This window comes from Aethalodelphis obliquidens, unplaced genomic scaffold (assembly GCF_003676395.1).
Source record: "Aethalodelphis obliquidens isolate GAN/ISIS:26980383/991018 unplaced genomic scaffold, ASM367639v1 scaffold59, whole genome shotgun sequence".
Taxonomy (NCBI): domain Eukaryota; kingdom Metazoa; phylum Chordata; class Mammalia; order Artiodactyla; family Delphinidae; genus Aethalodelphis; species Aethalodelphis obliquidens.
The window spans coordinates 2679466-2705741 of record NW_020838003.1 but is presented as its reverse complement, the minus strand read 5'-3'; the positions used below and the strand labels follow the sequence as shown (position 1 = coordinate 2705741).

General features: G+C 40.2%; 3 protein-coding genes and 1 long non-coding RNA gene across 4 annotated transcripts; 1 reads left to right on the top strand and 3 right to left on the bottom strand.

The window, feature by feature from the left end:
- Positions 1 to 793: 793 nt before the first annotated feature.
- Positions 794 to 2056, bottom strand: LOC113609891 (platelet factor 4-like). The gene is made up of 3 exons (XM_027087600.1): positions 1887 to 2056; positions 1441 to 1606; positions 794 to 1298 (listed from the first exon to the last, which is right to left on the bottom strand). Exons 1-3 carry the CDS (start codon positions 1969 to 1971, stop codon positions 1211 to 1213), a joined length of 339 nt encoding a protein of 112 aa, XP_026943401.1. The 5' UTR covers positions 1972 to 2056; the 3' UTR covers positions 794 to 1210.
- Positions 2057 to 6702: 4646 nt separating this feature from the next.
- PPBP (pro-platelet basic protein) lies at positions 6703 to 7722 on the bottom strand. The gene is made up of 3 exons (XM_027087598.1): positions 7508 to 7722; positions 7074 to 7209; positions 6703 to 6947 (listed from the first exon to the last, which is right to left on the bottom strand). Exons 1-3 carry the CDS (start codon positions 7626 to 7628, stop codon positions 6845 to 6847), a joined length of 360 nt encoding a protein of 119 aa, XP_026943399.1. The 5' UTR covers positions 7629 to 7722; the 3' UTR covers positions 6703 to 6844.
- A 10695-nt stretch (positions 7723 to 18417) lies between these two features.
- LOC113609910 (C-X-C motif chemokine 6-like) lies at positions 18418 to 20455 on the bottom strand. The gene is made up of 4 exons (XM_027087614.1): positions 20204 to 20455; positions 19911 to 20043; positions 19715 to 19798; positions 18418 to 19341 (listed from the first exon to the last, which is right to left on the bottom strand). Exons 1-4 carry the CDS (start codon positions 20400 to 20402, stop codon positions 19323 to 19325), a joined length of 435 nt encoding a protein of 144 aa, XP_026943415.1. The 5' UTR covers positions 20403 to 20455; the 3' UTR covers positions 18418 to 19322.
- LOC113609912 (uncharacterized) lies at positions 20456 to 23596 on the top strand. Its single transcript, XR_003428870.1, has 2 exons — positions 20456 to 20767; positions 23127 to 23596. It is a non-coding gene; the product is annotated as an uncharacterized LOC113609912 (long non-coding RNA).
- The last annotated feature ends 2680 nt before the right edge of the window (positions 23597 to 26276 follow it).

The following is a 26276-nucleotide window of genomic DNA, read 5'->3' as shown; positions in this document are numbered from 1 at the left end:
AGATAGAGGAAGGGACCAGGAGCTGAAGAATGCAGGTGGCCTCTAGAAGCTGAGAAAGACAGGACATAGATTCTCCCCTAGAACCTCCAGAAGGAATGCAGCTCTGAGGACACCTTGACATTAGCCTGTAAGCCCCATTTTGGACTTGTGATGTCTAGAACTGTGAGATAATAAATTTGTGCTGTTAAAGCCACTGAGTTTGTGGTACTTTGTTACAGAAGCAAAGTAACTAACACACCCAACTTTCAATGCCATCCTTTCTTCCTAAAGTATAGTAGTGTCTTCTTAAAGCATAAACGAAAATACAATCTGTATCTCTCCTAATTTCCGCAGCTGTTTAACACACAATCTCAATATCTCCAGTGTTAAGAGATTCATGGAACAGTGGTAAACTGCAAATAAGGTTTTACTGAACCCGAGAATACTGAGGAAAAAGTCTATTAAAGACATTTTCATGCTTAGAGCAAAACTCACGGTATAGAAATGGAATGTAATAAGAACCAATTCTGTAAGTTTGCCAAATGTGGGATTTATTACAGGCGGTAACATAAGTACAGGAACCGTTTTCATCATTTCATTTTTGTTAAATGTCAGCATTATCAAAGGATCAATAAAAAGTACAATATTTTAATGTAATGCTCTGGAAAGTATCCGTATATTTCCACTAAGTAGTAGAGAATCCTAGTTTCATTTTTATTAATTTTCTATACTGGGGTAAAGTATAAATCTTAAGGAGGTAAAAGCAGTGTCTACTTTATTTACTTATTTTTTTTAAAAAAGCAGCCCAGAAAACTTAAGTGCAATTAATATTTATTGGCAAAGCTAATCATGACATTATTATGTAAATAAGTAGTTATTAAGTAATACAATCCTGGAAATATGCAAATATATATCAGCCAACATACAACACCAAGTAAAACCAGTGTTTATTAAACCAAACCTTCTTTCACAATATATGTTTGCTTAAAATTCTGGAGATTTTTCTTTATATGAAATTGTGATATGTCAACATTATTTCTTTCCTCTATTAATAAATATTGACTATACCACAACTTCATTTATTTTGTTTATGGAGAATTTCAAGGATAATAAAATCATCAGATGATTTTTCCGCAGTTAGATTGAAAACGAAAAAAAAAAAGAAGAAACACTTTATATAGCAAAAGTACAGATTTAGGCAGCCGACTCTTCAAAAGTACAGATTTAAGAGCTAACTCTTCAAAAGTTTCTTGATTATTTTCTTATACAGAGGATTCTGCGGGTCCAGACAAATTTTCCTCCCATCCTTAAGCGTAGCTCTGCCAGGGAAAGAAGAGGCGCGCCTTTCAGTCCTTGGGTTTGAATTTGGGATTAGGCTGGCGGGAGGCGGGTGGAGAGGGGCGGTAGGGAAGGGGAGAGGAGAAGAGGGTGGGCACGAAAGAAGCGAGTGCAAGGACTCACATCAGTTGGGGGCTGGGGCAGTGGAGTCCAGCCCCGATCACCTCCAGGCTGGAGATGCTCCGGGGATGGACCGCAGAGGTGGTCTTCACACACACGCAGCGCAGGTCTCCAGCTCCACCTTCAGAGTCTGCTGCGGGTGGGCCGGGGACAGTGGGGAGTGACGACTCTGTGAATAGCCAGAGGTACCTTAGGAATCTTCTCGTGGCGTGGCGTCTGACCTTCACTTCCCCATCCACAAACCAGACCTCCCTCAGAAAGTGTCTGACTGTCCAGGTGGTAGAGCGCAGCGGGCAGCACGTGGCACAGCGCCTGCGCTCTTAGCCGCGCTCGGTCAATCACAGCTGGGAACCGAGACGGGTACAGACTCCGCCCCAGCCCCGGGGGTTCCAGCACTCTCTCCCCACCGCCCCCGACCTCCCCCAGGCCCTGCTTCATTCAGCTCTCACCTTGGGCGAGAGCGACGGCTAGTAGGAGCAGCAGCCCGGGGCTGGGCCGCGGGCCGGGGGCGCGGGTGCCAGCTGCCAGGCTCATGTCGCAGAGATGCCAGCAGGAGCCGAGAGCGCAGGGGCAGCCCGGGCTGGCGCTCCGCAGACCGGTGGTTCCCGAGACTCTCAGGCCGTTTTATACCCGCGGTGGGTCGACTTCGTCGGAAGCCTGGGGTTGAGGATGGAGAACTGCGGTGCGGAAGCTGAGACACTTCTGCAGAGTTGGGCACTGTGCAGCCAAGATTAGGGCAAAAGGAAAAGAGGCCAGGGATCAGCAGTCTTGCTGGGAGCTGGTAGCAGGATCCAACTGCCACCCTGAATTCATATAATACATGCACATTTGTGCAGTTAGAAACGGTACTTTAACCTTGTAAAAATGTATGTTTTCTTGGTTATGTGCAACAGTAGAGTTCTCTGTAGTCACCGTGTTGCAGTTGGTACAGCAGGAAAGTTTGTTTCCTTCTCAACCCTCAATTGCCTCATCAAGAACAAATACCGTATGCTAACACATATATAAGGAATGTAAGAAAGAAAAAAAAAAAGGTCATGAAGAACCTAGGGGTAAGACGGGAATAAAGACCCAGATCCACTAGAGAATGGACTGGAGGATATGGGGAGCGGGAAGGGTAAGCTGTGACAAAGTGAGAGAGAGGCATGGACATATATACACTACCAAATGTAAAATAGCTAGTGGGAAGCAGCCACATAGCACAGGGAGATCAGCTCGGTGCTTTGTGACCACCTAGAAGGGTGGGATAGGGAGGGTGGGAGGGAGGGAGACGCAAGAGGGAGGGGATATGGGGATATATGTATATGTATAGCTGACTCACTTTGTTACAAAGCAGAAACTAACACACCACTGTAAAGCAATTATACTCCAACAAAGACGTTAAAAAAAAAAAAGAACTGCTCCTTCACTTCTGCCTTTCTTGTTGATTACCACTGAGTGAGCTTGGCAGGTGCGTTTCTTCCAGATGTGCCGTTTGTCATTGTTTTCTGCTACTAAAGAGTTGAATTTGGTCTCCAGGTGATGACCTGGTTCCAAATTTCACGTGAATGTGGAAAGTTTCCTCAGTCTCTTGAATGGGATCCACCTGGCTCTACCAACCATCGTCCAATATACTCCAGGAAGCAAGCTCAGTTAGCCTCATCTATCCTCTTATTCTGAGAAAAATTGTAATGGTAATGTTTGGATGCACGCTTTCTATAGAGATTGCTACCTGGATGTTTCTCCATTCTGCTCAGGAAGAAGAGAGGTCAAGGAGAGTTTTCAGGCCATATCTCCCGGTGCCTGCTGCCACCTGGCCGGTACAAGTGACAGGGTGAGATGGGCTGCACCGTTGGCGGGAGTAGTGAAGCTCTCGGGAGGACACAGAGCACCTGGGAGTTGAGTGTGTAAAAGATGCAACAGAATCCTGCACAGAAAAGGTCCAGAGATCAATATAGACCATCTTCCCTTCCCTGAAAAAGAATGACTTTGGCTCTTGATCAGGGCAAAGCACGCCCTCATCTCAAAGCCAGAGGCTCCCTGTCACACTGATTAACAGTGGTGAGGGGCCTCAGGAGCCCAATGCATGGAACTAGCAGACCTCTTTTTTTTTTTTTTTTTTTTTTTTTCGGTACGCGGGCCTCTCACCGCTGCGGCCTCTCCCACTGCGGAGCACAGGCTCCGGACCGGCAGGCTCAGCGGCCATGGCTTACGGGCCCAGCCACTCCGCGGCATGTGGGATCTTCCCGGACCGGGCCACGAACCCGTGTCCCCTGCATTGGCAGGCGGACCCCCAACCACTGCGCCACCAGGGAAGCCCTAGCAGACCTTTTAATGCTCAGCAGGACCAGATTTCTGCAGGGATATGGAATTTAGTTCCTGGGCCTGGAATGTGCTTTCTCTTACTCTCCCACCACCTGTCTTTTCAGCTGGCTAGTTCTACTCATATTTCTGGTGTCTGCTTAAATATCACCTCCCCACAGGGGCCTTCCCCGACAGCTAAAGCTACTTGTTTTCCCTGTTGTTGTCTTGTAACACCCACTGCTTCTCCTATGTCTCACAGCTCATACAAACACAAATATATGACATACACACACACATGCATATATATCTAAATGTGTTTAAAATGGTTTCTCTTCCTAAATGGAAAGCCCCGTGTGGTGAGATATAGTACTGTCTATCGCTATTCTAGCTCCCTGGAAGGAACTCAGTATAAAGTACTACACTAGTGAAGATGATAAATGTTGAAAATGAGAACGATGAGGCTTTGACGTGTTCATGTGTCTGTTTCTTTGTGTAGTTGGAGCGTACCTCTATATGAACTTGTGGTCGTGATTATTTGTCAGCCTGTCTGCCTCTCCCACCAGACAGTACTCTCTTCAATGGCAAGTCTCTGTGACTTACAGTCTTTGAATATCCAGCATCCGTGCAATGGCTGGTACAGCATGTATAAGTCATACATGTGTATGGAACTGAAACTTGAGATCCCAAATTGGGTTAGCCCAGAGGGAATGGACAGGAGGGGTGGTTTGGCGTATGGATGGGCAACATACTGGATTTGTACAACCTTACCCCACAGATTTCAATATTTGCAGTATAAAGGAACCCAGGGAGTAGTGACAATTCATTCATTCTTTCTCTGCATCTAAATAGAATAATTCAATATGCGCACACAAAAGTAAGAGACATATGCATTATGCCGGAGGTATTAGCCTAGTGTAAAAACGGTGTCATGTCTCAAGAGGTGGCCCTGTTGGATTTCAGTAGGAAACCACTAGAGAAATGAACGAGATGCTGAGCTATTTTAAATTATTGGAGAAAAACTGATCACCACGACTGCAGTCACCATTTACTGCTTTATTTATTACATGTTTATTCGTGTATGTTATTTGTTAACTATTACTTAATAAAAGTATTTATTTTGTAGAGAAAGCGTCTAAGGCATTAAACCTATAATAGTGAGGAGAAAATAAAAGGAAACCTAATAATGCAGAGATTGTGAACTATGTGCTTAATACATGAGTGCTCCCCAAGGTCCATGTGCAGTTTGGGATAGACGAACTGATATCTTCTCCTATAACCATCATAGTATGTGCAGTATGCTATTTATGTATCAAGTCCTATTTTCCGTGTCAATAACATTATGTGATATATGATGTAATCTCTTAATTAGAGAAAGAAAAATCAAGCAAGGTGATATGGTATGTGGTTAAGAGCATAGTTTCAAATTGCCACTCTGTCACCTACTTAGTTATCTGATTCTGAGGCAAATTTCCTAATCTCTTTGAACTTCGTTTTTCTTCCCTATAACACTAATGGTAATAATAATAAATACTAACTAACATTGACATATGGGTTATTGTGTGACATTCATTATCTTCAGCACTTTGAATTTATTAACTGTTAATTTCACATCAACTCTATGAGATAAGCAATATTATTATGCCATTTTAGAGATGAAGAAACTTAGGCACAGAGAGGTTATGCAACCTGCCCAAATTTACACAGCTGGCAAGTGGTGGACTAAGTTACCCTCTCTTTAGAGGACGTGCTCTTAACCAGATCCTAGCTATCTTGTAAGAATTATTAAATTCTTTACAATTATTTAATTGTAATGCATGCAGAACAATTATTTTGTCTGGAATATTAATCTTATTATTAATATAACTCATAGTATTAATAGTTATTAATAAAGTTTAGCTATTACTATAGTACATTAAAAATAGCACGTATCATCAGCTAGTGACTTTTGTTGGCCATATTGTTAAATACCAAAGTTTAAAAAAATAAAAACATAAGTCTTTTTTTCCCTAATAATTCTGTTAAAAGTAATAATATATGACAACAAAGCAATAATAAATTTGATTTTATATTAATATTTCTTTAAGAATGGCATGGGTGTAAATGAAAGAGATTAGACATTAAAGAAAGTTCTGTTGATTGTAAACTAACAGTTAGTAGCCTGGTAAAGCTTAAATTCTCTATCGTGTTTATTTGCAAGGCTGATTCTCATACTGAAATGGTTACCATCTAGATATTTAGTAAATGCAAATACGTACAAACATGTCAAGGTAAAACATTCAACACCAAGTAGAATCTGTGTTGTTATTATTATTATTGAAAATACTATCATAGATTATTAAAAATATATATGATATCATATACCATCATATATTTTTTGCTCTACTGGTATTAAATATATCCACTTTAAAGTAAATAACCACTGCTTACAAGATTCACATTCTACAGCTTTATTTTTAGGATTTGAAGGCTAAAATAAACATTAGAAAAATCTTTCAGAGAATGTTTTGAAACAAGACATCCTAGGACTAAGACAATGAAAAACACTATTAATATATAAAGTGCCTAAATATATTAATAAACATTTATTGAGCAAGTGTTCCATGCTGGGCCCTGTGTGGTTCCTAATATCACTGACCATTATGGAATCATCATGGGCACATCTAGTCTAAGAGTACAGAGGAGCAAGATAAGTTAACATGGCTGTATTTGGAAAGAAATTTTTAAAGAGGAAATGCAAAACACAGTACCACATTTAGCCAAGAGTTAGGGAGTAAACCATGTATTTTGAAACTAGCCTTGCTTACTTTCTTTTTTTATTAACTTTAAAATTTTTAAAGTTACTTTCCATATACAGTTATTACAAAATATTGGCTCTATTCCCCCTGTTGTACAATGCATCCTTGAGCCTATCTTACACCCTAGCCATGCTTACTTTCATTTTCTCTCTGTCATCTATTAATCAGCCATCTCAGAACAAAATGTGACTTTTTGCGACAGAACGGAAAACACATCCAAAGCTTCATACGGTATGACTCGGTATCCTGGATAAATAAGAACTCTAGAAAGCCAAGACCTCAAACTTTTATCCTTCTTGGGAGATAAAATCGTTTGACAGAAAGCAAAAACATTAGGCAGCTGACCCACCATCTTCCAATATTTTCTGGACTATTTTCTTGATTCTGGGAGCTTCTGCGTCCAGACAGATTTTCTTCCCATTCTTCAACATTGCTCTGCAAGAGAGAATAGAATTATCCGAGAGCATCCTGGCACACTATCAGAAGGGATCCAACAGTGTCGGTAGGGATGGAGGTGAAGGGCTTCCCTAGTGAGGCAATACTGCAGAAGCAGAGACTTACATTACTTCGACTTTGGTGCAGTGGGGTCCTGCCCTGATCACTTCCAAACCTTGGATGTTACTGGGATGAATGCCAGAGGTGGTCTTCACACATGAGCAGCGAAGTTCCATGTACAGCCTTCTATCCATACTTTTAGCTAGGGTAGAAGGTGTGATTCTATGAGTGGTCATGATTATCTCAAGGATCTTCCCTATTGATGGGTACCTCTCTCACAAGGCCATTGCGAGTCTGATCGGTAAACCTTTAGTAAAGTACCCTAGCAGAATTCCTGGCACATGAGTGCATCGCCCCCATTTACAGTTATTCATATAATGCCTTTCTCTAGTCCCAGGAGCACCAGGACAGTCCATCCCCCAGATACAGCTGCAGCAGAAGCAGCCTCAGGTGCAGGGAAACAGAGACTCCACCTTCAGCTTTCCCTAAGTTTCTCTTACGTTCTCCAGTGGTGGAGGGAACCAGTGTGGTCAGGAGCAGTGACATCGGCAGCAACACCTGCAGGACAGGAAGTGGGATGGCCCTGGTACAGGAGGAGGTGGTGCTGACCCGGAGGCTCATGGCAGAAAAGACTGAGTTAGAGCTGTTAGCCTGGGAGTCTGCAGCTAAGTCGCTTTCACAGTCTCCTGCTGTCTTTTATACACACTCCCTCAAGGCCAGTAAGGAGAAAAAGGATAGGGATGGGGGAAGTGAGGGTGTGTGGTAATATATGTGTAAGAGTGGTCAAGTTGTGCCCAACCCAGATAAATGCCAGGCGAGTCAAATTCCTGCTAAATTTCATTTTAAGCATCCCTGCACACTCTCACTCCCCGATGCTCAATATCCATCTCCCTTACACATATTTAATACTGTACTTAGGAAGAACTAGACTGAAATATTACACATATTTTCTTTGTATAATTATGTAATATGCCCTGCCTTTCCTATAATGCAATTTAGAGGCCTTATAGACACTTTATGTGTATCTGAAAGCATAAGTATGCGGCCCTCGAAACAGAGAGTTAACTTCCCTTTCCGGTTGCCAAGGAAAGCAGATGTTCCTATCTTGGTCGTTGATAAGTATTGGGATTCGTTTGGAGTATGTGGATAAAATAGGAGCCAATTACCATCAAAGTCTCACTTTGCATATTAGTTTATGGGCTTCTTTCTGTCTTCCAAATATATCATCTTTTGTAATTTTATCCAGAAACTAGAAGCAAACTCATCCTCCTTTCTGTTATAAAATAAACTACTTTTTTCTATCATCTGAGTATACGCTAGAAAACAAGACCCAGCAGCTTTATTTTTCATTATTAATCTAGCTGAGAAATGTATAATACAATTCACTGTAAAAGATTCATAACCTGCAGATGCATGTGGGATAAAGCATGCAAGTTCCTCTTCATCATTACTCCACATTCTCGGTCTCCGATGGTAACCACTGGTAACAATTTGGCACTAGTTTTCTATTCTCTCTACCTTTCTATATACACATATACATATACATAGAGCCACACACATAATATTGGGTAACTTTTTGGCCAACCCAATACATAGAGATAAACATATAGAGAGGTAGACATAGATTTTTTAAATATAAATGGGATTATTATATAGCTTTTGTCCTTCAAAAATATGTCTTCAGCATCCTTGCATGCTACCTCAGTGTCACTTTTCCCCATTCTTTTCAACGTCTGCATAACATTCTATAGCATGGGCTCTTGTTGTTCAACTTCTGTCCCATTGGTGACCTTGAAGGTGTTTCCATTTTTGAACTTTTATATGAACTGCAGTAACATCTTTATTCCTCAAGTCTCAGACACCAATTAAGGGTCTTGATCTCAAACCCCACACGACAAAGCCCTGCAGCTATGCAGAGATAGACCTGCACATCACATACTGGGTTGCATATGCTATTGTCTGGATCTCTGCCCCATCTATGACACCTGCTTCCTCAACAGGACTGTACACTTTTTTTTTAAGGTTTTTAAAATAACGTTTATTTCTTAAAAGTTAACATGTGCATAATAGGAAACCGAAAAACACAAGAAGCAAAAATCAGTCGTCCATAATCACAAGCAGTTTACTGTTTGATGCATCCTTCTAAATCTCATTTGTGTATCTACACAACTAAGCATCCATGTATCTGAATTTATGTAATTCAGATTTTACAGTTATGTATCATGCTTTTTCCCACATCACGAACATTTACCATTTCAAAGTCCCACAGCTATATGAGTATTTTTATAACCAAGAATACACTACAGCAAGTCAATCTGGAAGGAAAAAAATATAATCCTGCCTTTCTTGGCAATAAAAATTTCATAAAAGACAAAAATGGCAACAGGCCTTTAGACAGATATTGGCAGACTTATGATTAAAATACTACATTCCCTTAATGTTAAATTCAAAATGAGACATAACACAACAGAGTACACAAAGCATAATGCTTCTAAGAGGATTCATTATCTGATCTAAACAATTAAAGTATTAGCAAGAAGGTATGTTTCCATTGACTCACTTAACAATATATTCCTATAGCACAGCCAAGAGATGCACACGCATCAATGGTTATCATCAAAATATAAATATGAACACATCCACATACATCCCTCCCTTTATACTTCCTTCTGCCCCTCTTCTGCCAACCTAATGAAAGAGTCCTGACGTATATTTCTGAGACAGTTTAACCATTCCATATCCAAGGTGCTGCTTTTTTAAAAAATCAATTATAACAAAGATATTTACAAATTGGTTAATTCACTAGCTCTATTTTTTTTTTTTTTTTTTTTTGCGGTATGCGGGCCTCTCACCGTTGTGGCCTCTTCTGTTGCGGAGCACAGGCTCCGGACGCGCAGGTTCAGCGGCCATGGCTCACGGGCCTAGCCGCTCCGTGGCATGTGGGATCTTCCCGGACCGGGGCACGAACCCATGTACCCTGCATCGGCAGGTGGACTCTCAACCACTGCGCCACCAGGGAAGCCCACTAGCTCTACTTTTTATCCTACATCGTCACCTTTGATCATCTAAAAATCTTAGATGTTGCAAAGTAAAGAATGAAGCTTGTCCACAATAAACATAGGTACTTTACAAAACTGCACATATAGCCTATGGTTATAACCTAAAACTGTCTTCTAGACATGGAGATATTAGCCAAGAGCCCTTCCTTTCACCCTTCCTCTTACCCTTCCACCAGCATTTCAACGACTAAGTACAGGACTACATCTAGCTCTAAGAAGTGGATTAACATAGACACTCCCAGAAGACACAACCCTTCCTAAAAGACAACAAAAGAGCATTTATAAAGGGATTATTTTACTACCTCTACTTTTAATATATTTGGGGCATTAGGACTTGTTTATTCTTTAATGCACAGCAATATTAACTGAAATGCACAAGTAGTACAATGGTTAGACAATCTGAACGTCTAGACTCATGGGCACAGAACCCCCCTCTACACTTTTGAATGCAGAGGCATGTCCAAGGTTTCTTTGAAGGCCTCATGTATCCTATAATGTGTAAGGTAACACAATATACAGCAGGTCTTAGCTAAACAGTGTTAGTGAATAAATCAGTGAATATGTATCACTAAAGGAAAGTTTCGTTTTCATTTCTAATCAGTCACAATTCTCAAATTAGACTTCACATGGCCCAAAGTACCTGTGGTATAAAAAGGTGCTTTGGAAGGCTGGGCAAAAAGGATGAGGCCCCAGACACAGGTTGTCTTCCTCTTACAACTATGTCCAAATCTTACACAATATTCAAACTTCCCATTTTCTTTTTTTCTTATTTATTTATACCTTCAAAATTTTAGAAGAAACTCTTAAAATATTAAATGTATAAGATTACTTTTTATCAAAAGAATGACTGCAGTAAATGATTTCCAACTTGTAAAAAATTTTAAGCCAATTTCTCCTGTTGTTTAGCAGTTACTGACTATGCCTACTGAAGTTCTTATTTCCTGTTTTACAATGTATTCCATATTTTTCTCCAGCCCATTTGTTTTCTTCTTATAACTTACAGTCTACAGCAGTAGAACATATTAAATTAACCTGATTTTCCACCTCTCCCAACCCCAAAATTCATAGTCTAGTAGGTAAGCTTAAGGAAAATCTTAAGCTGAAAAAAATTAGTATCCTTCTAAGAGTGACCATGTGAAGTGAATTATAGAAAGAATTTCAACAGGAAATAGAATCAGGAGAGCAAACTTCCTTCTGGTTCTTCCTGAGTGATGATGGTAGAGCCTTTCCCCATTATTGTGATTAAACTATTGCTGATTCACAAATCAGATATGTTTGTATTCAACCATAAGCTCAAAACCATTTCCACAGCAAGATATAAAGTTTTTTGGCATTATTCATCGTATCATTCTTTTTCTGTCCATCCCACCTCTCCTCTCTGCAACACGTACTGTTTACTATATCTGTGAGTTTCAATGTACGCTTCCCCCTCCCCGACCCCCATACAAACACTATCCACATTTCCTTCCTGGTTCACTTACTAAGATTAGTCAAAAGTTCCTAATCCTTTTGGGGAAACTATATGGAAGTTTTCTGAGCTAATGATGCTACTTGACTTAGTTGATACCAGGAAAGAGGTAGGCATGTAGCACAGGATCATCAACTCATTGTCTTAATCAACAAGTGTATTTTGTCACAAAAGACACATCGACAGCAAGGTTTGTGAGGAAGTATTAACACATTTCTTGAGTCACTAAAATTTCACAAGCCTATTAGCGTGTGAGGTAAATAACGTTTTGCTAGTTTTCATTTCTTCAATATGTATTAAGTATCTACTATGTGCCAGGCATTACAAAGTCTCTTTGCTGTGTGACTTAGTCATTTAACTACTTCTTTTTTAAAAGTGAGATCTCAAATATTTGTGCAAAGCAATGGGATATAAATACTAATTTGCTATTACTACTACTACTATTGCTAACTGCTATTACTGTCACATGCATGATTTTCTTGGATTTCCATGAAGAGAAACATAATACTGACTTGAATAACCTGACTATACAGAAATGGGTAAAAAATATTTTAAAATCAGTTATTCAAGCAAAAGAAGTTACTTTATTTATGCAAAGTTATTACTTCAGAGAATGCTAGAAAATTAGTGTCAGAGGCTCTTGGGTTTAAAAATAACTTGACAGCTTTTTATGACTCTTACTTTGTCACCCTGGGTTTTTTTTTTTGTGGTAAGTTACTTTCTCTCTTTTTCCTTTAAGTCATTGTCTTATAAATAGCAGTGTCATTCAGGAAATTAGCAAGTTTTCTAAGACTCAGAACAGAACTTATCTGTTAGCTATTTCAAAAGAAAATATCTAGGGACACTGGAGGAACATTAGCCTTTAAAATTAAAACATATATTAATTCTGCATTAATTAGAATGTTTTGAACTGACATCTCCTAAATATGAAGGGGATAAGCCACTGCCTACAAATTAGTAATAAAACAACCGGTACACTAGGGGCAGGACAAGAATAAAGATACAGATGTAGAGAATGGGCTTGAGGACACGGGAAGGGGGAAGGGTAAGCTGGGATGCAACGAGAGAGTGGCATGGACATATATACACTACCAAATGTAAAACAGATAGCTAGTGGGAAGCAGCCGCGTAGCACAGGGAGATCAGCTCGGTGCTTTGTGACCACCTAGAGGGTTAGGAGAGGGAGGGTGGGAGGGAGATGCAAGAGGGAGAGGATTTGGGGATATATGTATATGTATAACTGATTCACTTTGTTATAAAGCAGAAACTAACACACCATTGTAAAGCCATTATACTCCAATAAAGATGGTAAAACAACAACAAAAAAACCCAATGGGTACAGAAGATCCTAGAGATGATAAAATGGAGGGTCAGTTTGTTAAAGCGCTTTAATCAATAAATTGAAATACTAGCCAACAAAAGCTTTCCTATAAGTGCTGAAATCTAATATGTCTTCTGTATAACTCTGAGTGCCCAAGAATGATCCAGACCTCAAATACTCTGGCACTAATATAATTGAGGCTGTATCTTATCCAGGGGTGAGGCATGGTGTGGGGAGTGGAGGGAGAGGGGGGAAGGTGAAAGAGCTGATGGGGAAATATCTTCCTGGGTGCTGTTATACAGGAACAATGCAAAGTTGTGCAAGCCTGAGGATTTTTATTTTAATTATATTGATTGTTACTATTTGTTGAACATCAGATGCCTGACCATCCTTTTCTGATCCTCTTTTACTGCATAACAAGCCATCTCCAAACTTAGTGGCTTACGGCAAAGGTTTGTAATTTCTGATAACTCTGTGTGCTAATGAGGGGTTCTTCTGTTTTCATCTTGCCTGAGCTCACTTGAGTTGGTGTGGTCAGAGGGCAACTGGAATGGCTGAAAAGTCCAAACTGGCCTCTTTCACGTGGGAGGTGTTTCGTGCTGGCTACTGGCTGAGATTTTTGCTGGGACACCTTGGTCCTCCTGTTCGTCCTCCTCTTTTAAGTAGTATCGTTACATTTGTCATGAATAAATGAAGAAGGAGGAAGGAAGGGAGCAGGAGAGAGAGAAAGAGAGAGAGAGAAGGAAGAGGAGAGTAGGAAAGAGAGAAAAAGACAATGAAAGACAAGAGCCTTCCTCCCTCCTCCCTTCCCATCCTGTTTCCTTTCTTCTCCTCCTCCTGCTCTGTCCCTCTCCTCCCCTCCTCGCCCCTCCCCAGCCCCAGAAACCATGATGCACCTCCAGGATGCCCTTTCAGGATCCTCTGGAGGGTGCACCACAGCTTTCTTCCTTTGCTGGGAAAGATGGCAGCAGATCACGCAGAACAAACGTCCCCCCTGGGCATAGCTCACCGCCTGAGGGCGCTGTCTCACCCAAAGCTATGCCCACTCCCCAGGGGTAGCCCACATCTAATGGCTGGTCAATGGGCAGATTCAGAGGTCTGCCTCCTTGCCAAAATTCAGAATAACTCTGCAAAGCCAGGCCAGCTCCAGAGCTTCTCACAGGGCCACCCGAATCTTCTGTCACACAGCAGCTCTTCCTTTGCCCACTGCTGCTTGCTTACTTCCTGAGAGATGTTAATTTTTAGAGCATTCCTCAAATTTCCTTCATGCAAATCTCCTCTCAGAGTTTGATTCTAGGCAATGCCACCTAAGACACTATTGCTGTCTCCCTCTCTCTCTCTCAAAATATCTAGTTCCTTTTCATTCAGCTTTCAAGAAAAGCTTTGTCAGAGAAAACTTTGAGTGTATTTGCTGCCAAAAGACCTTACCTTAGGTTGAAAGCTTCTCATCTTTGTAATCGCCGTATCATAAGGATCCTGCACAAGGTCCAGTATGAAACAAGATTACCAATAAATGTCAATACCGATATTTGATGGATTAATGTTTATAAGAAGGGAAATACATCATACATCTTTATATTGTTGCCACATAACTGACAGAAAATATATAGAGAATATGAATGCATTGTTTCCAGAAGCTTCCTGAAAAAGACTGGTGGAAAAAAAAAGATTTCTTAGAAGCACTAAAAATTAATCATTCACACATAGGTATAAAGAATGGTAATACATATGAAAAAAATTAAGGGTGCTCAAATGATTGAACCCTCAGTTTTCTCATTTAAAGAGGAGCTTGAATTAGGAGGCTTGAGAAAGGAACTAACATTTATCAAGAAACTACTTTGTTCCAGGTTAGTCTTTATTGCCTGAGAGATAGATATTATTGTACTGCTCTTACAGATGAGAAAACTGACGGATGGAGAGGCTAAATAAATTGCCAAAGTCACGTAGCTAAAAATACTCAAAACTAGACTTGAAATGCAACTGCTTTGACTCGCACTTCACCACAAACTACAAAGAACTATCACTGGCCTCTCTTGCTGGAAGTGAATCAAATCAACTATTTTTCTCTTTGTTCAACCCAAGAGGTGGGTCCGAAATAATCATCACACTTTTATGTGGTAGTGGAAACACATCCATTAAGAACACAGATTTTTCAGAGGGCAGGGGATGTTCTTGCAATTTCTCAATATTTAAGAAATTGGACTCTAGACTTGGTGGAAACAAAGTTTTACACCTAAACTCTATGTCTTGCTATGTCATTATTTCACTTTACATATTTGAAGTATGAACAATCTTTGTCGGGAATATAATATTAATTTTGCTGACTAAAAGCCACTGAGGACCATCAGCCAAAATCAGAATAATGTGCACTGATGGTTCTTAGTAGTCAGGGAGGCAAATCGAAATCCCCAGGCTCTTCCTCTGTCTGGTAAATTTCTCAATTTGTAACATCCAGGAAGGACTTTTGAAGTTATGAACAACCTGAGAATTACCCACAGCAACTCTTTTCCTCATGCAAGGATTAAAACGATGATAGAAAAACAAAGCCACTAGTCATATTTTATCATAGATCCTGTCATATCTTCAGGAACTGAAGGATTATGTAAATGTGTCACACCCGGAGGCAAACAAGAAAGTCTGGTAGAATGAAGGGCATCGATTGCACATTGAAAATTGTTTGGATTGGGGGAGAAGCATAGAGTAAATTTTAGCTGAGCGTTTGTTCAATTCCCAGTGATTTCATATATGAGAATGAATTTCAGAGGGATAACAGAGTGAATATAGTATTTAGGAATTTAGAGGAGGAAAATAGAAGGTATATCCTTAGAAGATGTTCATTAGATTAATTTCCCTCGGATATGTTAGTCTTTGAGTTTGCTACTCGCAGGATCAATAGTAACAGCAGGATTGGTGAGTAGTAGCTGTCACTGAGGTTCTTGTATAGGTTATACTTTGGTAATATACTGTGATCTATTTTATTTGTAGAACAGCCAATTATGACACGAGCATGACAAATACGATTTCAAGAATATTACAATAAGGTCTTATTCTATGATCTATAAACAAACTAAACTTACTAATCTTGCTTCTGGGAAAAACAGACATTTTGAATTATGATAAAGAAGTAATCAGTAATGTTTATTTCTTCACATGTTTTGTCCATCCCAAAGGCATTTAATACGCTTTCATTTGTTATTATCAGGCACTTACTCAATGAGTATTTTGGGGCTGATACAATAAATCAGGGATTGTTTAAAACACTGAAATTTATAATTCAAACATTTATAGTAACTGGTTTGTTTTTTTAGGATTAGTGTATAACTTATGGGTTCAAAGGGAAAAAATGCTATTTGAGAGAGCAATAAAGTACCATAGAAGTTTAAAATTTTTTTTTTAATTTGAGGTATTTTATGATTTTTTATATTGTTGAAAAAATTGTCAGCAAACTCATCTCTTTGAATCTACTCTAGGTTTTTTCATATCTTTGTATCTCTGTTTCTCTCACACATACATTCTCTCTCTATTACGTAGATATATTAATATGTAATAATAGAACATTTATTAATCTAATTGATATTTGATATATATGGAAAGAGATGAAAAGATATAGAATAGCTTAGGTTAGATATAGATATGTTAATAATATATTAGCATATATTAATAAATACAAATACATGTTAATATAAGCATATATAACAATTAATCCAATTGGGGGATGCATGTATGTATACTAATTGGATTAGTCTCTTTCCTTTTGTTTTCTTGCTCTTCCTCAGAATGAGCTATTCCCATGAAATTGGTATTTTAATACCAGAGAGACAGTGGGAATTGTTTAGATCACTTATCTTTTAAAGCACATACTATGTGCTAGGACTGTCCTAGGAACTGAGGTGAACATCATAAACATAGCCCTGCCCTCATGGAGCTTACAGTGAAGGTGGAACAGACACTAAATAAATGACCACATGTACATAGTCTCTATAGGCTCTACAGTCATGTTGGTGACAAAATGCTGTGAAGGGAAAGAACAAAATTCTATGACAGGATATAAAAGGGACTTTAATCTAGTGGGGGGAAGGGTCAGAGAGGCCATGAGTGACATGTAAACTGGCCTTGAAGGAAGGACGGGAGTTAGTCAGGTGAAAGTGAGGGGTCAGTGTTATAGGCTGAAGGGACTGCACATACCAAAGCTCTTGTTGGATTGCTTGTAGGCAAGAAAGAGAAAAGAGGGTAAAGGAATTAAACTTTATTCAGCACCTACCATGAGCCAGGTGACTGATTTTAGGGCACTATCTGACAACCTGAGTTTCAGGAAAATTTATTAATTCATTAAAGTTAATCTGTATCAGGCATTGGGGATGCGGAGATGAACGAAATATGGCAGATGCTCTGGGAGAACTCTAAGTAGAGCAGGGTAAAAACCCTTATAAGCAAGTAAAAGTAATGCAATGTTGGCTATTCACATAAATTCAGATATTTAGAAGATACTATGGGAACATCAAAATGGAAACCACGAGTTCTGCTGGGAATGCCAAGGAAAACTTCATGAGGGAGGTGTTGATTGAACTGAGCTCTGAAGGATGAATAAGCTTCCTCCTTATAGACAGAAAATGGGAAGGGCCTTCCCGGTAGAGGCCCTACCAAATGCAAAGGCCTGGACCTGGAAAGAACTTGCCCTGTAAGGGAACTGAATTCTTGACTGCAAAGATGCTAGGGGAAAATGCAGTTGAAGTAATAATCAGGAGTCATGAAACAGAACTTAATTTGTCATACTTTGTAACTTGTATTTCATGTCTAGGAAACAGGCACAGTAAAGGATTTAAGGTAAGGAAGGCTTATCTATTTGTGTTTTCTAAAGAACCCAGACATTGTTGGTGCTGTGAATGAGGAACTGGAAGGAGAGTGAGCTTGGAAATAGGTTGAACTAATGCAAGGACATTGGGAAATGAGGGTCCTCTCTGCTAGCCAAAGAGGAGAGTGGTTAATTTTTACAATAATGTAGAATTAAAGAGGAATGACATTTTTGTAACAGTACAATAAAGAAGCAAGAACTTGGGCTTCCCTGGTGGTGCAGTGGTTGAGAGTCCGCCTGCCGGTGCAGGGGACACCGGTTCGTGCCCCGGTCCGGGAAGATCCCACATGCCGCGGAGCGGCTGGGCCCGTGAGCCATGGCCGCTGAGCCTGCGCATCCGGAGCCTGTGCTCCGCAACGGAGAGGCCACAACAGTGAGAGGCCCGCGTACAAGAAAGAACTTCAGTAAATTTTTAAAATCTTTTATTGTTTTTCCCAGAGAACAAAGGAAGTACCATAAACCATTGAGACCACATTTAACAAGTGCAATTTTAACATAGTAAATGTGATCCATATGTAATTCTTTGTAACAAAATGGTCAAAACCTTTAAAAGATACAGTATAAGCATCTGCAAATCTTAGCAGGGCAGTGCGTTTTTTTTTTTTAACTGCATGATGAGTTTATATTCAAAGAGCTCAAATATGTTTTCAGAACTTTCAAAGTATAAATCATTGTTAAGTTTGCCTTTACTCTTTCTTTTTTTTAACATCTTTATTGGAGTATAATTGCTTTACAATGTGTCTTTACTTTTAAGAAACTAAAAGGATGTATTTTTATAAAAACTAGAAATAAGGAATTTACCTAGTTCCTAGCTTCTTCATCAATCCAAAACATATACTTAGAAATATAATACTATAGATATAATACTCCTAATAAACTGGATAATAAATACCATAAAAATCAAAAGTTTAATGAGTAAGTCATGACATTATGCCATACTAGGAAGACATCAAATATCTAAATGTATAGGAAAAGAATATATTAGTCCTTAGAACTCATACATTTAGGAATTCTAAATAAGGAAATATATTCCACACAGATAACTATATAATATATCCAGATTTCTAATGCAATGTAACTTAACTAGCTAACCAGGGTCAAGAGTAAGAAAATTCTCTAACATATTCCTCAAGAAACAATACTAAAGTAGTTCCTATTTCATGAAAGGGTGAGAATAACAGTTTATCTCCGTATACAGCATTCTAATGAAATATCATTCACACATTAAAGACACAGCTTTTTCCATAGCACTATAAGAACTATATTGTAGAAATACAATAGTCACCTTGAAAGATTAACAACCAATGATTCCTGATTCACAATTTAGTTAATTGCCAAAGATTTCAGTAGCATAGCAGATAAAATAACAGCAAATACTACGTAGGAAATACTACGTAGGAAATACTACGCTAAACACGCCATAAACTGAGCAGAAAGCTGCAGGGACAAACATAGTTTCCCTCCTCTCATCTCTCTCTTATAGTGGGGAATTCATACAGAAACCTAACTCACTGGAGAAATAGCCCTTGCTTCTTGTCTTCACTGGGTCCAGAGATCCCCAGAAAACTCTTCTGCTGAAGAACTGGGCAATTTTTCCAATGCACAGTCCTTTCTCTTAATTTTTCTTGTTTCCACTGTTGGGAAAAGAATGACATCAGTATAACCAAATTTCCACACACCTGTCTACCCCAACTTGTTTTCAAAACACAGTTGAGGATCAATAAAAAGCAAAGGGTGGGCTCAAGATCTCTAGTAACAACAACAACAACAACCAATACATCTCAGCAGAGTTCTGTGTAACCTCCTAGGCAATTACACATGACATTTGTGATAAGGGTTTTCCCAGGACATTCTAGAACAACTTTCGCCCCTTCTCCCGAACATCCTTTTTTTTTTCTAAGCGTGGTCTGGAATGTGGTTGCCAAATTCCACGCGGAGAATAAGGACTTTGAGAAGTCCGCACTCCAAGAGACATTCAGAAATCAAAAAGATCAAGGTGACAGGTACCTGTCCAACATTTTCTGGATGACCTTCTTGATCAGAGGAGCTTCTGGGTCCAGACAGACTTCCTTTTTGTTCTTCAAGGTGGCTCTGCAGAGAGAAAAGGAGGATGCGCCCATGAGCTGCGGGGGCTGAAGTCAGGGCTGGGGAGACATCCCTCTTGCCAAGGTCACAGTGGACAGCGCCGCGCAGGAGGACTTACACCACTTCCACCTTGGAGCACTGCGGTCCTGGGGCGATCACCTTCAGATTACTGACCATTTTGGGATGAATCCCCGGTGTGGTGGTTAAGCACATGCAACGCAGCTCTCTCACTATGACCGCGACAGGACCCGCTGGGGTAGAAAGAGAGACACGGTTATGGGCAGGTTGCTGGGAGATCTCTTCCCCAGCCAGTCCGACCTGGACATTTCCCCACGCCCAGGGCGTCGCGGCCGCCTGGCAGGCGGGGCCACTCCGCCTGCCCGGTGCGTCCGGCTGGCTGTGAGCTCTCACCGCTGGCGAGGGGCCCTGGCGGCGTCAGCAGCAGCAGCGCGAGCAGCAAGCACAGTGAGCCCGAAGGGCCGGGGATGCGGGCGGCGTGGCTGGACAGGAGTCTCATAGTGGCGAAGAGACTCAGCGAGATGGGTTCAGGAGGGAGAAGGGGTGGGATTTGAAGCTCTAGAGCACCGTGACTTCTTCGGGTCCTCCGCATCCCTTTTATCTGCACTCTCTCCCTCCCGGCAGGAAATTCAATCTTTGGGATGCCTGGGAAATCCCCCGGACTGAGGCGGGGCGGGGTAAAGGGGGCCGAGTGGAGCGGGGTTAGTCAGTGGGGTTTGGGGAGGGCGGCTGGGAGCCGCTGACTGCACCCATTCCGCGATGGACGAGTCAGCTCGCCCTGCGGTGGATGGAGTTCTGCGCTGCTCCCGCTGGAAGTGAGAAGCAGTCCTGCGGAGACTTCATCCTCGGGGCCAGCCTGGGCTAGCGAAAGCCAGCTTCTCCTGGGGCACAGAATCTTCTCAGAGATGCCCGTCGTCTCCATCTAAACAGGAAGACTGGGAACAAAGTAGCCCGGAGGTTTGACTTTAGAAAGATTTCTGAAATTCCTTTCTAATTATTATTACTATTATTATTCAGGAAATGTAAGCCATGATTAAAACTGTGCCAAACTGCAAGACCTTACACTCCTGCTTGCAGGCAGACCATTCTAGGTTCTTCAAATTAGTTTATAATTCTCTGGTCTTCAGCCAGCGTTAGAAGCCAAGATAATACGATGAAAGTACCTCTACTCCCACTTGAAGTCAGTGGGAGGACCAGGCTCCAAAATCAAGTCTACTTACTGGAAATCCTATACTTAGTTTTGCAAACATGAGTGTCAAGGTGGTTTAACAAAAATCTTCAAAAATCACCCAGCAAATTGCCCTGGGAAATGATGCCTTGTTTTGCACAGATCAATACACTATGGAAGTGGAAGATGTATGGTCTTGTTTGGGGGTGGAATGGGGAGGGGTGAGTGCAGACTAAAGCAATGCCACAGAGCCCAGCCTCTTAGCTATGGCTCCAGACCTTCCTAACTCCGCGTGTAATTGACCCAAGTTGGAGAAGCTGTGGGGTCTGATGAGTTTAAGTTTAAGTGGCTCATCTGGAAGTTTAAGTGGCTCATTCTAGGGATTTGAATCAATTTGGCAGCAAGACAGCACCCACTCTGGCTTCGTTCAAACAACTTCATGGGAGGGAAGGGTGACTCACACACACACATAGGCTTCTGGAATCATCCAACTTCTTGATCAGTGGTGTGGCCAAGCCTGTTTCCACAGTACTCTTCTAGTCAGAGTGAGCCCACAGCTGCGCCCTGAACCCGAGGTGTGAGGTAGCTTCCAGCTTCCTCTCTTTCTCTCCTCTGTGGAAGCAGTTAGCACTGTGAAGTTTTAACGGCTGGGTCTTTCACATGTCTAACTCCATGGCAGGTGTGGCAATGATGTTGGAATGGCATGTAGGCTTTTTTTTCATGGAAATCTAACTAGATCCTATTCTGGATTGTTCTCAAGACTGTTTTCCTCACATTTGGCCAGCCAAGGCAATCGGTAAACATGATGGCAATTAGAAACCAGTCATGGAACACAATTCTTTTCCTTGTCTCTCGTGACCGTGGAACCTTTTCTTAACTCCTTCACACATCTTCCTTGGCAGGACATCGCCTCCACTGGTGAGCAAGAAGGAGGTGTCATAGACCTTTAGAACTTTTAGTCCAGAAGAAAACTTTAGAAATCCCCTAGTTGAAGAGGGCTGAGAGGTTTGGCCTCACTTTGTGGGAAGTTAAATGGGAAGTTCTCTATCCTGCACAGCTTCCTGATCCCATCAGCGTAATAATCCTTCATCCTTCTGAGAAGTGGTGATCTGGGAAAATAGCCTTCAGATTATTATTCTATATTGCCTTTTTAGATATTAGACTGTATCGAAAGACAAAAGCCTCACTGATGTGGATAAGATAAAATTTCAAAAATGTAACTAAAAATCTTGGGCAATTATATTCAATTTAACCACAGGGAATAAGCCATAGTATAAGATTTTGTGGGGGAAAAAGTGTGTAATGACTCAAGTAGGTTATTGACTTTTTATAAGTGTGTATGTGTATTATGTGTGTGATTGTGTGTATGTGTGTTTAGGTTCCAAATAAGCTGTTTTAAATATAAAGGAACTTATGAATTAGTTTTGGCACCCAATGGTAAGATCATAGAAGGGTCATGAGATGTGACTTCCAGTTCTTCTGGACACTCTCCTTACAGATGTGCATGCTTCACCTGGTTTGTACCCAGAATCAACTTACCATAGGTTGTTTACAGAATATAAGGCAAAAATAAATATTTCTACATCTGGCAAGCAAGTAATAGGAAGTCCCCCCTAGAAATTAGCTGTTGGGCTGCCCAACCTAATCAGGAGGCAGCGTGTAACTTAATCTGAGTTCTGATTGAAATCATTTGGGTGCATTGCCCATGTCTGGTTCCTGTCTAGGCATCCCTGCTGTAGACCTTGTGCAAAGACAGATAGGAATGTGGATGGTCCGAAGACTCCCTGCAGTTGACAATGACACCAACTAGGAGGCAGAGCTCTTCAAAAGTAATTGCTTCTTTATTGCAAGTCTAAAGGGAAGCCATTTGCCCTGCCTGCACTGTGTACAGGTAGTATAGAAAGGCACTGTGTTATTTTTGTCCCAAAGTATAACAAAACAATCCACAAAATGACATCCTGATAGCCTGAAAAGTTGACTGTCAAAAGCAACTCAATTTTAGTCATAATATCATAGAGTAATGTAAGAAGAATTAAAACATTCTTGATGGTTTGCAGCTCTGAAAACACTTTCATGTTCATGATGTTTTGAGCCTCATATTGATTCTTTGAGGCAGGTAAGAAACATTTTCCTCTCCTCACTTTTCAGCTTGGGAAAGAAAGGCCAGAGAAAGAGTTAAGAAGCAGAAAATCCAGGATTGGAAGTCAAGCACTGGAAAATCCACCCCAAGAAAATTTTAATGGTTTCCAGATTACAAACCGCTTTCTTCACAGTACTGGCAAATACCCCGTGGCTCTCCACATCTGGTTAACTTTACTTTACCACTTTACTTTATTGCCCAATAATCATATGTTAAGGTGTTGAAATCCACAGTCTATCTACTCCTGGACTTTGAGGTCACAATGATGTCAAACATCCAAGAGGCTTTCAGGTTAACCAGCCTAATACTGTCACCTGCTTTCTAAGTCCTTCTCTTTCTTCAAAACCAAAGTCTTGTCTTCTCTGAGAAGGTTTATTCTGACAAAGCCAACTGAAATGAATTCCTTCCGCTTTTAGTCCTTGAACAATCAATGTACTTGTAAAAACTCTCTCCTAAGACAGAGTTGATTATTAATTACTCCATAACTTTTGTTTTGTCTATCCCAAGTTAACCATAAACTTTAAAATCAGCACTGGGGATTTCCCTGGTTGTGCTGTGGTTAAGAATCCGCCTGCCAATGCAGGGGCACGGGCTGGAGCCCTGGTCAGGGAAGATCCCACATGCTGCGGAGCAACTAAGCCCATGCACCACAACTACTGAGCCTGCACTCTGCAGCCCGTGAGCCACAACTACTGAAGCCCACTCCCATAGAGCCCATGCTCCACAACAAGAGAAGCCACTGCAATGAGAAGCGCGCACACCGCTATGAAGAGTAGCCCCTACTCGCCACAACTAGAGGAAGCCCATGCACAGCAATGAAGACCCAACTCAGCCAAAAATAAATAAATTAAATAAATAAATTTATAGATAAATAAAAAAATAAACAAAATCAGCACTGATGTCTTATATTTCTCACTTGACCTCCCATAAGTTTCAAGTTCAGTAGCAAGCAGTTCATGAACATTTGATGACAAATAATGTTAACTTTTAAATTTTGTAGTGCACTTTAAAGTGCAAGTGGATCTTAAAGTTAAGGAGGAAAGAATAGGGTGGTTTACTGTCATTAATCATTTGAACTTATCTATTTTGAATTGGCTTTCCCAATGTTGAAAATTTTTTCTTGACTATTCTTAGGGACTGTTCAGATGATATTTTCAGTCTTTGGAATCTGAACCATTCAAAAGAATGTTCAGAAACCAGCAAGATATTTGATATTGAAAGAAAAACTATATACGACTAAGGTGTCAACCAAAATACATGTTTTATGTGACTTAGAGATTGTTGGAGATAAGTGATAAGGGAAAATTCTGATTAGGTTATACTGTGTTGAATGGTAACAGTGTGGGAATGTTATTCTAAATTGATCTCTTCCAACAAATCAGAGAGGCCTTTAGTGATGTGATTTAGTATATGACTTAGGCCTTTTCAAATATTTTTCTAAGTTTCTATTTTCTCTTATATCCACTACTCTTTATATTACCTTTAAGAAATGCTGTATATTGCAGTAAGAAAAGATGTGGACATATCATTATCAGGTTAAGCACATCAAAGATATCAGTATAAGAGTTTATCAATCAATAAGAGTTTAAGTGGAAAATAGAGTTACTTGCTTGCATGCAAAAGAAAAGGAAAAGGCCAGTTACTTTTGGCTTAACTTTGCAATATCAATGCAGTCTGTCTCCTTCCGTATTGGGTTTGGCAGCCTTACGAAGAAGGGGCATCATTTAGGGAAGAACTTTGCTTCAAAGTTGTCCCAGATTTACTGTGATATGTCAGGAATGTTTTCTCCCTTTTATTCATTATCTAATTTTCCTGCTACCCATTTCAGATTAAATCTGCTTGAGAAGAAGTAAATGAATGAACTTTGAGTCTAAACTGAGCTAGGCTCCTACTAACCATAGGTAGGTTTTTCCTTGCCACCTCCTGGGTGTAAGGGGTAGCTAGTTATTTTTGTTCAGCTGTGCAAGCCTGGCCTGCAAAAAGTTTTCGTTGACAAGAGATGATAGATGGAAAAAAAAAAAGGAATGAGCATTAATGTTTTAAATGTTGCCAAAAGCCTTGGGCTTCTCAGAAATGGGAAGTATTCATTACTCTCTTCAGAAATTTAGTCTGGGCTCAGCAAGAAAAGAAAATCTTTCAAGGGATTAGCTATCTTAAGTAACTTTTTCTGAGAAGTCATTTGTCTGATACTGTAGAGGTCCTTTGTGGAAGTTAGACCTCTAATACTGTGCTTAATAATGGTCATTTACTGTACTGTTTTTGAATACCGTGATCTTCATAACTTTTTTTAGGAGAATATCCACTTCTACATGAACTTACGGTGTCTTTCATTCTCATTTAATATATATCAGAACATAATTGATTGCTGTTTTAATAAGGATAATTGTGATGTATTTATATGTGTGTGATTTATGCATTTCCTAGAGAATCAAAACTCTCTTTGGCCCCCCTTGTCACTACTTGAACAAATAGCAAAGACTCAGCATTTGACAAGTATCGAAGACAATGTTCATGAACTTAAAAATCAAACACACACACACATACCACCACGAACAACAATGCTACGGTCTGAATGTTTGTGTCTCCCCCAGAATTCATACATTGAAATCCTAACCCCCAATATGATGGTATTAGGAGGCCAGGCCTTTGGGAGGTGATTAGGACATGAGGGAAGATCTCTCATGAATGGGATTAAGGTCCTTATAAAAGATGCCCCACAGAGCCCCCTTACTTCTTTCAATCATGTGAGGATACAGCAAGAAGGCACCATCTATGAACCAGGAAACAAGGTCTCACCAGACACTGAATCTGCCAGCATCTTGATTCTGAACTTCCCAGTGTCCAGAACTGTAAGCAATAAATTTCTTTTATAAATTTAGGCCAAATAGACTAAAACAAACAATAACAACATCAACAAAACAAAGTTCAAAAGAGAAAAATAAGAATAGAACACATCTTATAGTGACGTTTTGCCACAAATTTTTTCCATAAATCTAATTATGAATCCCTAATGAATAACCACTTTTATGTATTTTTGAAATATTATTTTCATAAAAACTAGGAATTAGGAAATTGATCCCAGTGACATAAGAGGTGTTGCAATGCCAAACAAAAGTCACAAAATCCTAGAAATTCTGGCTAATGATGGACTATGGTAG